General features: G+C 43.4%; 1 protein-coding gene across 5 annotated transcripts in view; it reads right to left on the bottom strand.

Moving 5' to 3' along the window:
* The window catches only part of REPS1 (RALBP1 associated Eps domain containing 1), a 79510-nt gene extending 67128 nt beyond the window's left edge, over positions 1-12382 (bottom strand). For all 5 annotated transcript variants that reach the window (XM_058566170.1, XM_058566171.1, XM_058566172.1 and 2 more), the window contains exon 1: positions 11994-12382. In XM_058566170.1, the coding sequence (XP_058422153.1) occupies positions 11994-12146 (153 nt within the window). In that variant the 5' untranslated portion in view covers positions 12147-12382. The remainder of the gene's footprint in view (positions 1-11993) is intronic.
* Between the last annotated feature and the right edge of the window lie 1613 nt (positions 12383-13995).

Genomic DNA, 13995 nt, shown 5'->3' with positions numbered 1-13995 from the left:
AGCACGCGCACTTAACTGCTAAGCCACGGGGCCGGCCCATATGCTACTCTGAATACACTCAATACTTGCTGACACAGAAAATGACAAGTGTTGTAATTAAATACTTTTCTATGGACTATAATTAAGTGCTTTAGAAAAAATATGAATTCTTCTAAACCAATTAATAATATACAACATCAATAAACACTCTGTAGTTTAAACAGTCAAACCTCTGATCCTCCTAGTCACAAATGAGACATCAAGAAAAATCACTAATACTCTTGAATAGTTTCTAGACAATAATTTCTTTCAAGGACATAGATAATTCTATTTCCACATAGAACATTTCACATAACCCATGAACAAGAAGCAAAAATCACTTGTAGATCAGCACTCTTAGCAATTATTTTTTATCCAAAGGAGCATACTAATATAACTGGGAGGACTGGGCCCAAGATCTATCTAGTTATGCAAACTCAGCCTGGATATAGCAACTTACAGACACAAAGACACCAAATCAGAAGAAGCTTTCAGCTACAAGAGTCATGACAGCGATGGTGATAATTTCAGTAGAAGAAAGCAACCAGAAGTAGTCCTGTAGATTGAAACTACTACTTATTATATTATTACTTATCAGGTATGATTATTTCAAACTCAGATTATTTGTGAGGTATTACATTTCTGTAATTTTCCATAAAATTAAGATACTTGAGTTAAATGTATATAAAGTCAGCATACTACTGAAAGTCAATAGATGGAAATCAGTCTCGAGTCATTCTAAATCACAATTTTCTCAGCCCCTTCTAAATCTATTAAATAATGTACTTATAAAACAAGCTAACACATGCAGAGCCAGCACACAGAAAACACTGAATAAACATAAGCCAGAATTATTATGTCAATACTGGTGCTTCATGCAAATATTCTCCATTGTAATGAATCTTCATATGGCAATCTCCTCCACACATAATATCTATCAATATATCATCTTTCTTTTTTTTTTTTTTAAGATTTTATTTATTTATTTCCCCCCCCCCCCAAAGCCCCAGTAGATAGTTGTATGTCATAGCTGCACATCCTTCTAGCTGCTGTATGTGGGACGCGGCCTCAGCACGGCCAGAGAAGCGGTGCACGCCCGGGATCCGAATCCGGGCCGCCAGATCAGAGGGCGCGCACTTAACCGCTAAGCCACAGGGCTGGCCCTATCATCTTTCATATGATATTCAAAACATAAATCCCTTACCAAATGCCAGACTACATTAAGTTATGTTGAAGTTTTGTGATTAAGTTATATTATACAGACAGCACAGAGGGTCCTTTCTTCTATACTCCACTCACCTTCACATTCTCCAAGACGACTATTTCATGCATTCTCTTCACCCCTCAAATTGTTAAATTTTAATTTACAGCTTTGAGGTATAATTTATACACCATAAAATGCAACCATGGTATGTGTACAATTGACTGACTTTTAAGAAAATTTAGAGTCATGCATTATCACCACAATCCCATTTTAGAACTCTCCTCTCACCCAAAATATTTTCCTCTAGTGTCTCCACTCCTGCCTCGTCCTCGGGGAACCACTGTTCTGCTCTCAACATAGATTTGCCTTTTCTAGACATTTTGCATAAATGCAACCACATAATACTGTACTCTTTTTGTGCTTGGCTTCTGTCACAAATCACGTTTTTGACATTCATCTTTGTTGTTGCATTTATCGGTAATTTGTTCCTTTTTGTAACAGAACAGTATTCCATTGTAGGGATATACCATATTTTGTTTATCCATTCACCATCTGATGAACATTTGGATTGCTTTCCAATTTTTGACTATTGTGAACAATGCTGCTAACAGACATTTACAATTGTCTGTGTGCACACATTTTTTCATTTCTCTTGGGTAGAATCCTAAGAGTGGAATTGCTGGTTTGCATGGTAAGCATGCTTAACTTTTTAAGAAACAGCCAAACTGTTTTCCAAAATGGCTCTACCATTTACATTTCCAAGAGCAGTGTATAAGGATTCCAGTTTCTCTGCAATACCAATACTATGTAATGTAAGTCTTTTTAACTATAGCCATTCGAGCGGGTGTGTGACAGCATATCATTGTGGTTTAATTTGCATTTCCTTAATGACTAATAGAACATCTTTTCATATGCTTATTGGCCATTCATATTATCTCCAGTGAAATATCTATTAAAGTCTTTTGCACACTTTTAAATTGTTTTTTTCCTTTATAATTGAGTTGTAAGATTTCTTTATATATTCTAGATTAAAGACCTTTACCACATTTGTAACACACAAATGTTTTCTGCTAGTCTGTGGCTTGTCTTTTTACTTTCTTAAGTATCCTCTGAAGTGTAAAAGTTTTAAAAAAATTTTAATGAAGTCCAATTTATCAGTTTTTTCTTGTATGATTCATGCTTTTGTCATGTCTAAGAACTCTGCTGACACAAGGTCACAAAAGATTTTCTTCTATGTTATCAGTCAGAATTTTTATAGTCTTAGGTTTTACAATTAAGTCTATGATCTATTTTGAGATAATTTTTGTGTATGGTGTGAAGTATATACAACAATATGTCTAAGTCCATTGTTTTTTAAACATACAGATAACCAACTGTCCCAGTACCATTTGTTGAAAAGACCATCCTTTCCCCACTGAACTGTCCTGGCACTTTTTCAAAAACCATCATAAATATAATGGTTCATTTCTGGATTCTCAATTCTGTTCCACCGATCTACATGCTTACCTTATGCCAATCATACTGTCTCGATGACTGGAGATTATAGTAAGTTTTAAAATCAGGTAAGGTCAGTCTACTTTGTTTTCAAAATCGTTTTGGCTATTCTAGGTTATGTGCGTTTGCTTATAAATTTTAGGATCAGCTTGACGATTTCTACAAAAAAGTCTACTGGAATTTTGATAGAGATTTTGTTGAATCTATAGATCAATTCACGGAGAACTGCCATTTTAACAACATTCAATCTTCCAATCTATGAACATAGACTGTCTCTCCATTTATTTAAATCTTCTTTAATTTCTCTCAGTAATGTTTTGTAGTATAAACATTTTGGTGCTTCTTTTGTTAAGTTTATTCCTAAGTATTTTTTTTTAATGCTACTGTGAATATATTTTTTTCTTACTTTCATATTTCCTCACTACTAAATTGTTACTCTCGCCTCAGGTTGTAGAAAAAGTAGAAGCCATTAGGCTGGAACATTCTAATTTCCCTCCACCAAATCTATACACCTACTTGCCTCTATATCCATATTCTTCCTTCTTCCCTCCTTTTAAAATTGAAGAAGTGATCTGTTTCCTATCCAAGAACTCTGTGCAGTCAGGATCTCGACCATTCTTGCTTTCTCAAGGACTTCTCTCCTATCTTCCTTCCTTCCCTTATTAATCCTAACCACTAAAATCATTCTGCAGTATTTCTTACACTCAAAAAACAAACAAAAGACCTCCTTTATATCCTCATACACCTCCAGCTTCTACTCCGTATTTGTTTCCTTTCATAAACAATCTTCTTTAAAAAGCTCTCTGTACAACCTATTTCTAGGTCCTGGGCCATCATGTATCCCTCAGGTTACTCAAATCTGGCTTCCATCTCTACCAGTCCATGAAACTGTCTCATCAGTTACTCTAGGTTGCCAAATCCAATGGCTATAGTTCTGCCCACATTTTCTCAACCTCTCAGCCAAACTCAATACAGTTAACTATTCTTTTCTCGAAATACGTGCATTACTTGGCATCCATGACATGACCCAATACACATCTCCAATTACCCTAAACCATCTGGGCTGTCCTTCTGGGCCTCTGTCCTAGAGGCCTTCCAGTTTACCCAACTTAGAGATGTGCGGTGTGCCTCAGGGTTCTATTTCAGCCAATCCTTCTTTCTTCTCTCTAGTCTCTTCTTCAGCGATTTCACCTATTTTCATGGCTTTAAATATCACTAATACACTGATAAGCTTCAAATTGACATCTCCAAGCCAAATATCTCTGGGTTGCTCAAGATTTGTTGATCCTCTCTGGTAGTAACCTGACAATCTCACAGGCTTCTGAGAACTTAAGATTGACAAACGCAAACTCCTGAATTCACCATCACCCCTCTATAAAACAAAACAAAAAAACCTCAAAAAATCCATTCCTCTCCCAGCCATCCAATAATGGCAGTCACCATTTCCAGCAATCCCTGAGTTCTTCTCCCTCCCTTCTGTTCCATATCCAACTCATTATCATGTCCTCCTATTTCTACCACCTAAAAATATCTCAAATCTGTCCATTACTCTCCATTCTACTGCCACCTCACTCATCTAAGTCACTGCCATCTCCTACCTAAACTACTGCATATCCACTAGCCAGTCTGTTTCTGCCTGCCCCGGTATTCTCTTCTCTACACAGCAGGGTAATCTTTTGTGGAAATTAACAAAAGAAACCTCAACTAAACTGGAGTGGGAAGCCCTCATCCCCATCACACATTGTCAATCACACCAAACAGGAAGAGACCGACCCTGCATCTTCTACAGGAAGTTACAACTACTTTACTGTGAAGGAAGATTTCTCTTCCCACCAGGCAACAGCCCAGCCAATGAGAAATGCCGCAGCTCAGTCCTGAAGCCTTACTCTCCCCCAACACACTTTCGTCTAGAACAGTCCTTCCCTAATCCCTTTTTTTCTTTATAAAAGCAGCTCCCCTCCTTTGTTTGCTGGATTTGCCAATGGTTCACCATAGCATGCACCTCCCAAGTTGCAATTCTTTTGGCTATTCCCAAATACACTCATTTTGAGATAAAATAACAGGCAAATTTGCTTTTTAAGTTGACACTCCAAAAAATATAATTCAGATGATGCTATTCCCCTGAACAGAAACTTTTAGTATTTTAAAATCCAAACTTGGGGATGGCCCCGTGGCTTAGCAGTTAAGTGCGTGCACTCTGCTACTGGGGCCTGGGTTCAGATCCCGGGCGTGCACGGACCCACTGCTTGTCCGGCCATGCAGAGGCAGTGTCCCACATACAGCAACCAGAAGGATGTGCAACTATGACATACAACTATCTACTGGGGCTTTGGGGATAAAAAAGGAGGAGGATTGGCAATAGATGTTAGCTCAGGGCCAGTCTTCCTCAGCAAAAAGAGGAGGATTGGCATGGATGTTAGCTCAGGGCTGATCTTCCTGACAAATAAATAAATAAAATCCAAACTCCTTATCACTGTGTACAAGGCCCTGCAGTATGTGGTCCCTGCCATTCTCCCCTCTCATCCTTAATGCTCCAGCTTTTCACTTGCTCAGATACATTAAGCGCTTCACAGCTTCAGGCCCTTCACATGCTGTTCCCTCTATAGGGAATGTCTCACTCTCTCCCCCTTACTTCTACCCATGTCTCCTCAGAGAGGCTTTCCCTTACACCTAAGTAGGGCCCCAGAGTCTCCCACGAGTCTCTATTAACTGTACACAGTTCTTTTCCTTTTTAATATTAGCACAAGTTATAATCCATGAAGGCAGTGCACATACACCCCAAATATAAACAGTAGCCAAGAAGAACCATTTATTGAAAATATACAAAACTGATTCAAGAAGGACAAATGTTCAGCATTTAACAGGTCTGCTTGCTCTTCCTTAAAACCTTCTTCATGAAGAGGTGCATGGGATGAGCTTGACCGGGTTGAGAGAAGACCAGCAACCTCACATTATATGTAAAATTTTGTGTAACTATGTTTTCTAAGCAGATGTCCAGCACATGCACCAGAATCTCAAAGGAATCCACAACCCAAAAGAGATTAGAAGGAGTACATGATCTAATAAATTCTGGCTTCATCGCTTAACAAGATAGACTCAAATTCAACATAGAGTCAATTCTTGAAACAAAATGGAGAAGAGATGTAGTATTTTTTTAAAAGCTGAAGTCCTATCATTTATCAAATCTCAATGAAATTTGGTATATGGTATTCAGAGCCCAAGTCCTTATTCCCTCCTGACCTTTATGTCATGTCTATATATGTAACCCATCAGACATAAATTCCTTACACAGAAGTAAAGGAGGGAAGGCACATGAAGATGCATCTATCACAGGAAAGGCTACAGAAAATGGACCGTATATGAGGGAAAACATTGGAAATGCCAAGTCTTATCTGCCATTTCAAACTCTCACTGGCCAGATACCTTGAAGATGGACCTTACAACCCTCAGATCGGTTCCCTCTTGCATACAGTCACTTCAGCACTCTAGGCGAGAGTCTCCTCTTCAAATCTCCCAAAGAATGTAAGAGAAATCAATTCCAGTGTCAAAACAGTGAAGCAACTAATTTCAAGTCTGTGTGCTACTTTCTTAAGGGTGGGCTAGATGGAGTGCCACCCCTACACGGTAGCACTCTTTGTGAAAACTCCAATCCAATCACCTCATGTAGTAAGAACTAGAACCCAGGCCCTAAGTGATTTGTTCAAGGTCACAAAGCTTGCTCAAGACAGGAGTGGGACTGGCCTCCCACGGTTAGTGCTCCCACACCACCCTCTCAAGCTCTTTTATAGCTCCATTAAAATGCTAGCATGGATTCTCAAAACACTAAGACTCTCACTGTGTGTTACTGCTTAAGAAAAGAAAAAGACAAGACTAACAGCAGCATACTATGATATAGGACAGAGAAATTTTAAAAGTAAATGACACTACAGAAGGCCATTAAATGTGACTTCTTTCACAAAGAGTATGTTTTTCAACTGCGTATATGAAAGTGTCTGATTAAGGCAAGATTATTTTTGTAGTCTGTTATAATTATTTTAGTAATTCAGAAATTACAAATTAAAAAAAGTCACTATTCTAGAATAGCAAACCTGACATTTATTTGTATTAAGTCTATAACTTTCAATGCATAAATGAGGCTGTTTCCCTATTTTAATCCTATCACTAATGAGTAGATCTTATAATTGAACAAATTTCAAGAGAAAGACAAAATGGTTTATATTTCATTGTTGTCACTTTTCCCCTATTAAATTAATGTGTTATTCAAACATTCTACCAAGATACTGCTCAACACAAATGATCTAAAAGATTTTTTCAGCTTCATTAATAGGCTACATTGCTCATAACCGTCAATAGAAGAACAGTTAGTACTGGAACCTTTCATTAAGCTATTATGCATTCAAAGTCTGTATGAAGTTTTAAAACATTTCCCAAAATAGAAATTTTAAGTAAAAGCTAAGAAAACATATTGATTAGTAGGGTAAATAGCATACCTTCCCTAATCTTTAAAAAGTAAAATAAATTACTTCTGGAAAAGGTGATTTTTAAGCCACTGAGTACCTTCTTTCTCAGCAGACAGCAAAATTCCTCCCAATTAAGTCCCACGAGCCCAATTTTTCTCCCACTAGTCCTGTTCCTCTCTGGTGTGGAACATAACTCTATAAAGCTTTAGCCCCTTCATTTTGTCTATTGACACACTATCTCCAAAAACAAACCCTTAAACTCAGACCAGGTTTTATTTTACTCTGCTATTCCAAAACAAGTGTAATGCACATATCTTAAGATGTTGGACGGTTGTGGTCAAGTAAAATTGTGTCTCTGTGTGCCCAGGATACCAACTACAAGAATCTTCCTATTTCTCTTGAGTGGCTGTGTTTCAAGACGTCATCATACACAAAACTATTTACTATGTAAAGAAGGAAATCCATATATAACTCAAAATCAAATAATTTAAAATCTCCACTCTTCATAAGAACTATGTGCAAACCAATCACATGTACAGTGAAAGTAAGAAAGAGCTGAGAGGTGGCCAGGAATAATGGTCAAGAAGTACTCTATTCACTAACAAGTTATTTAACTTCTTTGCCTATCAAGTTCCGAGCTACTAAACAAGAATAACACCCACTTCACAGGGTCGTTTCAAGGATCAAATGAGTTCTTGCAGAAAATGATCTGCCCGATAAAAAGGAACATCATAGGCACTCAATAAACGCCAGCTCCTTCCTCCTTCAGTGCTGGGCCCTCTGTTCTTTGTTCTCTAGGCTCAGTCCCCCAGATGACTCAGCCTTCTCATGACCTTCATTAGGAAATGCTGAGAACTAGGACATCCATTAAAGCCCTGACGTGTACATGCATGCCCATAGTGGGAGAAGCTGTCTGTCCCCTACCTGCAAGATACTTAGGTGAGAAAGGCAGAGGAAGAGACCCCGAACACCTGAACTTCACAGTAAGAACCAGCACTCAGAGTGGACAAATATCCACGAGCTTCCAGCCACCTCCTGGAGATGTGCATTGCCATCTCGAAATGCCTGAGCTCAAACCCGTCATCTCATCATCACCTCTTTAAACACCAGGCCCTCTCCCTGTCCCTTTTCTAACTGAGTGGTGTCCAGCAGAGAATGATCCTTGCCCCATTCCCTTCTCATCAAATTCCACCAGGTAACACAGGCCCATCAGGTCTACCTTCGGAATCTCCACTCTATTTCTGGCCTCATTTTCTGTCCACTGCCACCACCAGAGTCCAGGTCACGATTTCTCAATCTCAGCACTACTGACACTTTGGCCAGACAATTCTTCGTTGTGGGGCTGTTCTGTGCATTGTGGGCTGTTTAGCAGCGTGGCTCGCCTCTATCCACTAGATGCCAGTGGAACTGCTCCCTCCCCCGCAGTTATGACAACCCAAAATGTCTCCAGACAGTGCCAAATGCCTCCTGAGGGGCAAAATCGTCCTCCTCATTGTCTCCCCCACTCCCACATTTGAGTGCCTCAGCCCAGTTTCTCATCACTTCATATGTGCCCTAGAGAATCAGTCCCCAAATTCGTCTCCAGCTTCTTCTAATTTCTGTTGCACTGATCTCCTCAAGGCCTCCTGGAGCACTGCTTTCATGAGTCATTTCTCTTAAGTCTACAACTCCCTGTTACCTTCACAATTGATTCAAAGCTCTCCATCCAGCCTTGGTAATCTGGCCTCCATTAAGCATTATCCCACAAAGCACCTCACATAGTGGCTACCACAGCCCTTCAATAACACAGACCTATTTACCCAGAGCCTCATTTTCCAGTCGTCTGCTGTCGCCCTGGTTCATCCACCCATTACCCAGCACCCACTCCAGACCACTGCACGGTTCTCCTTCCCCAGCCTCTCCTCTTCCTCACTCCAAAACTATCAATGAGGGGCTGGCCCCATGGCGTAGTGGTTAAGTTCGCGCTCTGCTTCGGCGGCCCCGGTTCACAGGTTCGGATCCTGGGTGCTGACCTACACCACTCATCAAGCCATGCTGTTGCAGCAACCCACATACAAAATAGAGAAAGACTGGCACAGACATCAGCTCAGGGCCAATCTTCCTCACCCAAAAGAAAAAAAAACTATCAGTGAGTCTCCACTGCCCAATGAAATATGAAATCTTCTCCATGTTCTTTAGATTCTTTCCTAATATGGTCTCTTTCCAACCCTATGTTCCATTATCCCCAAAACATACTCCAGCTTCAGCAAAACTTGACCTTCTGCTAGTCCTTGAAAAGGCACCTACCCTTTCCACCTTTGGTCACATTTTTTCTCTGCCTAGAAGTCCTCTTCATTCCACTGCCCTCCCCCCACACTAACTGAAAGTCCATCTGAATTAAGAAGCCTTTCCTGATCATTCCTCCTGTGTGCCTCTCTTAGGGCATTCCTGTTCTGCTTTATGTTACACACCTGCATTCCTGCAGATCACCAAGTCCTTCATAGTAGCCCAGTGCTAAGTAAACATTATGTATGAGTTGCCCCAAATGTTTCCCACTTAGAAAGCAAAAGGGCTATGTTTTCAGACAATCTCAAACTTCCTTAAGATAACTAAGTCCATATTCCCCTTTTGTCTCATATTCTATGTCTTAGGCCAATTTTTAAGTAAATTGCCTTCAGGATACCCAGAATGCTATTTAGTATATATTAATTACTGTAAGAGTTCTGCTTCAGGGAGTTCCTACAGCTTCCACCTTGTAACTGAATCCTGAATATTTATGCTATTTAAGCTCTCTCTTTATACAAAAAAGCCATAGAAATTTATTTTTGAATGTCAATAAAGTTGAGCAAAACATAAAAATAACTTGGGTTCGAGTAAACAAATTTCAAGCAAAGGTTAAGTAATGCTAATTTGTCTATTCCTAAATAATACATTTAAAGTCCTAAAGTCTTCGTGCACCATTAAAAATAGGAAAGTCAGTTTATTTCAGCTCCCCCCCACCCCAAAGACATAAACCAAAATAGAACATGAAAGTTTCTCCTTAATTTTAGTTCCTAAATGACTTGAAGGTATGTTTTGTTATTTCTACAGAAAGAGCAGTATCATTAATGAGCATGTTCTGACCAGACCTCTTTCTGCGAGTCTGACTCCAAAGCCATATGAGGAGAGTGTAGCACCCCCATACTGCCACCACCGTTCTTTAGCAGGGGTCAGCAAACTACAGGCCCTCTTTTGTATGCCCCTGAGCTAAAAATGGTTTTTAAATTTTTAAAGTGTTGTAAAAACAAAGAACTGTCAACAGAGACTGTACGTGGCCAGCAAAGCCTAAAACATTTACTCTCTGTCCCTTTTCAGCAGCATGAATTTGAGACTCCTAGCTGTTGGTTTGTAAGACATCCAACTTTTCCTCCCAAGATTTTAAACAAGCAATACCAAACATGAGATTATGCGAAAGGTGGAACTCATTTGACTTAGAGTTAATGCACAGGTAACTTTTAAGACAGAGACCTGGGCGGATATTTTTGTGCTTCACACAACTTTTGTTAGAAGGAACTTGACTCTCATTCTAAGGATGAGCAAGCACACTTATGTGCCTAGCTTAAAGTCACACTAGTTAACCACAGAGTGGGATCAAAACTCCTGATTCAGCGCTCTCTGCAGTGCACTACATCATACCTGTGCATATGGTTTTAAGTTTTGGAGGTTTGGATAGTAACAAAGATGAACGCTTCAAACCTGTTCCTGATACGCTGTTTAGACCGACTCTTACTAGCATTAACATTAAACAGTCACATTAACGCTCACCACATATATTAGATAAGAACTTCTAGGAAGCCTTCTATTTTAAAAACCGATGTGACACAAAAAGCTTACAACTTACTCTGCTTGCTCCTCTAGTGCTACAGACCCAGGCGAAGGTGCACGTTTGACTTCCAGCTATTCGTTACTTATCTCCCAGCCCAAATCCACAGGTTCCACCCAATGTTATCGAACGCCAATCGAAAAACTGTCCAGTTTACATCAGCCACACCTTCCACAGTTAATTACAAGTTCTTTTCATATCTACTTGCAAACTACTAGCTAGAAATTCAAATTTTTTAATCTCTCTAAAATTTAGCTTCCTTAAAAAAACTGCTTCTACGATTCCTAAATCTATAAAACCCACTTTACGGCGTCTACTCGGTTAACTCAAGCCTTAAAAACATTTACCTATACTGATAACCTCACTACCCTGCAGGATTCGAAGAGCTATGTATGTAGTACCAGGACCTAGGACCCAAAAATACGGTAACAACTCCAGATCCTCCATCTGAAGTGGCTCTCCCCGTGCTGAAGAAGAGACTCGGAGGGCAGCCGAGAGAGACAGGATCCCCATTTTCACTCAAGACTTTTGTCCCGCGAGAGAGACCCTCTGATCGCGGCTCGGCGCGACCCGGCCGCCCGGCACCTGCGTTCCCCGCGCGGAGCCCGGGGACTGGCCCCCCGCCTCCCGGCCGCAACCTGGACCTGCTCCCCCCACCCCTCGCCCGCACCTGGACCGGCACCGCCCCCCGGCCGCACCTGGACCTGCTCCCCCCACCCCTCGCCCGCACCCGAACCGGCCCCCCGTCCCCCGGCCGCACCTGGACCTGCTCCCCCTACCCCTCGCCCGCACCTGGACCGGCCCCCCGCCTCCCGGCCGCACCTGGACCTGCTCCGCCCACCGGTCGCCCGCACCTAGACTGTTCCCTTGCCTCCTGGCCGCACCTGGACCGGCACCCCGACCCCCGGCCGCACCTGGACCTGCTCTCCCCACCCTTCGCCCGCACCTGGACCGGCCCCCCGGCCCCCGGCCGCACCTGGAGCACCACGTCGTGCGGCAGCTGCGCGGCCCGGAACAGCTCCAGCACGCGCCCGTTGGCCGCCACCTTCTTGGTGCTGTCGATGTCGCAGTAGGAGAAGAGGTCCGCGTAGTACTTCTGCTCCGCGTCGCTCAGCGTCAGGCCCTCCATGGTGAGGCCGCGGCCGCGCAGGCCCGGGAGGCCGCCGCCGGAGGCCCGCAGCCCGCTCGGCGGTCGGGGGCGGGGGGCGCGGCGCGGAGGGCGGGCTCCCGGCGCCGCGGGTTCGAGCCTCCCGGCTCCCGCCCTTCCCCTCCGTCCGCACCGGGGCGCAGCGCCTCCCGGAAAGCTGGTGGCTCGGGGCTACAGGCTCGGGGGCTCGGGGCCGCGCGCCGCCGCCGCTCCGCCTCCCGCCGCCGCCATTGACGCGCCCGCCGGCCGCCGCGCGCCGGCTGACAGCGGCCCTAGACCCGGATGTGAGGCCGCGGCGGCGCGGGAGAGAGCGCCGCTCCCGGGCCGGCGCAGCGCCCCCTGGCGGCTGAGCGCCCGCGGAGGCCGGGCGGGGGCGGGCGGAGCGCGTGATGAACGCCGCGCGGAAGGGGCGTCGTCCAGGTTGGCGCTGCTGCGTCCGTCTGCAGCCATCTGATGTCTGGTGCCGCGGAGCGCAGACGCCGTGTGTCCGTGTGCTCTGAAGACAGCACAGAGACACCGAGGCTCACCGCCTCTCCTGCTCCCAGCCGTGTTCACCGAGAAACAAAAGGTGCTGCCTGCAGGGAAAGCTGGCGCGGTTTCTTCCTCGTCCGAGCTCGTCCTGGTCGCCAGGACCGTCTAGCTTTGTACCGTCCCCTCGGAGCCTGGGCCGCCTCTGGCCGAACCCGGGGCTCCTGCCGCCCCTCCTTTCCTCCCCGCGAAAATCCTGCAGGTGCGCTGTTCCGTCCGCACCTGAGAGAGGAGCATCCCAAGTAGAACCTCTGAACCGGAGTTTATACTTAGCAAATATGAAATGTTTCAGAAACAGCTGCTAAGGCAGAATTATACAGATTTTTCCGTTTGAGTTTTTATTCTGTCTTCTGCGTGTTGCTCCCCAGAGCGCTGACCCTACAAATGGCCCTTGGGAGGAAATTATTCTAGGGTCACAGTCTTTTATGTGGAAATCCAAAATTCAGAGAGCACTGAAAGCCCAAAGGTTTTTGTAACACTCCGGCAACAAAACCCGCCCTGCCTCATTTGGAGGCAAAATCTCAACTAAACTCTCATGAGGCTATTTGTGGTCTTTATATGTGCCCGTTAGTGTCAATATTTATTCATTTACTCCAGGCCGTAATGGGATGTAAATATATACAGTCATAGGCATTGTATTGCTTTGTTTTTTTAAAAGATGAGGGACTGTGGAGCTGTATTTGCTAACTTGAATAGTAGCATTTTACATATAACATGCCGTTAATCTTGTTTCCCCATCTCTAAAGCTTTCAGTTTGCCACAGCGACCCCTCACATACCCCCCCCAGGACACCTACCAGAGGTGATCAGAGCCCCACAGGTGGCCTGTTTTCCAAGCACATCGGGCTAGAGATTGGCTCCCAGTTGCCCTCAGCATCTTTTTCTCCACCACGTTTCCTAGGCGGTGAAGCTCTTCCCCGCCCCAGGGCCTTTGTTTCTGCCACCTGAGATGGTCCTCTCACAGACTGCTGCAGTCTTGTTCTTTCTCACCTCTCAAGTCCCTGTTCATAAGTCACCTCCTCAGAGAGACCATCCCTCAACACCTGATCTAAAATAGCCCTACCACCACGCTGTATCCCATTCTGAATTATTTTTCTTTATAGCACTTTTCACTACCTGGCATTAACATGTATTTGTTTACCTTTTAAAATTGAGATAGAATTGACATACAACATTGTGTTAGTTTAAAGTGTACAACATAATGAATTGATATACGTAGATGTGAAAAATGATGATCACAATGTTTGGTTAACATCCATCACCACACGTAGTTATAATTATTTTTTTCTTGTGATGAGAACTTT

This window comes from Diceros bicornis, chromosome 23 (assembly GCF_020826845.1).
Source record: "Diceros bicornis minor isolate mBicDic1 chromosome 23, mDicBic1.mat.cur, whole genome shotgun sequence".
Taxonomy (NCBI): Eukaryota; Metazoa; Chordata; class Mammalia; order Perissodactyla; family Rhinocerotidae; genus Diceros; species Diceros bicornis.
This window is presented reverse-complemented; position numbering and strand designations above follow the sequence as displayed.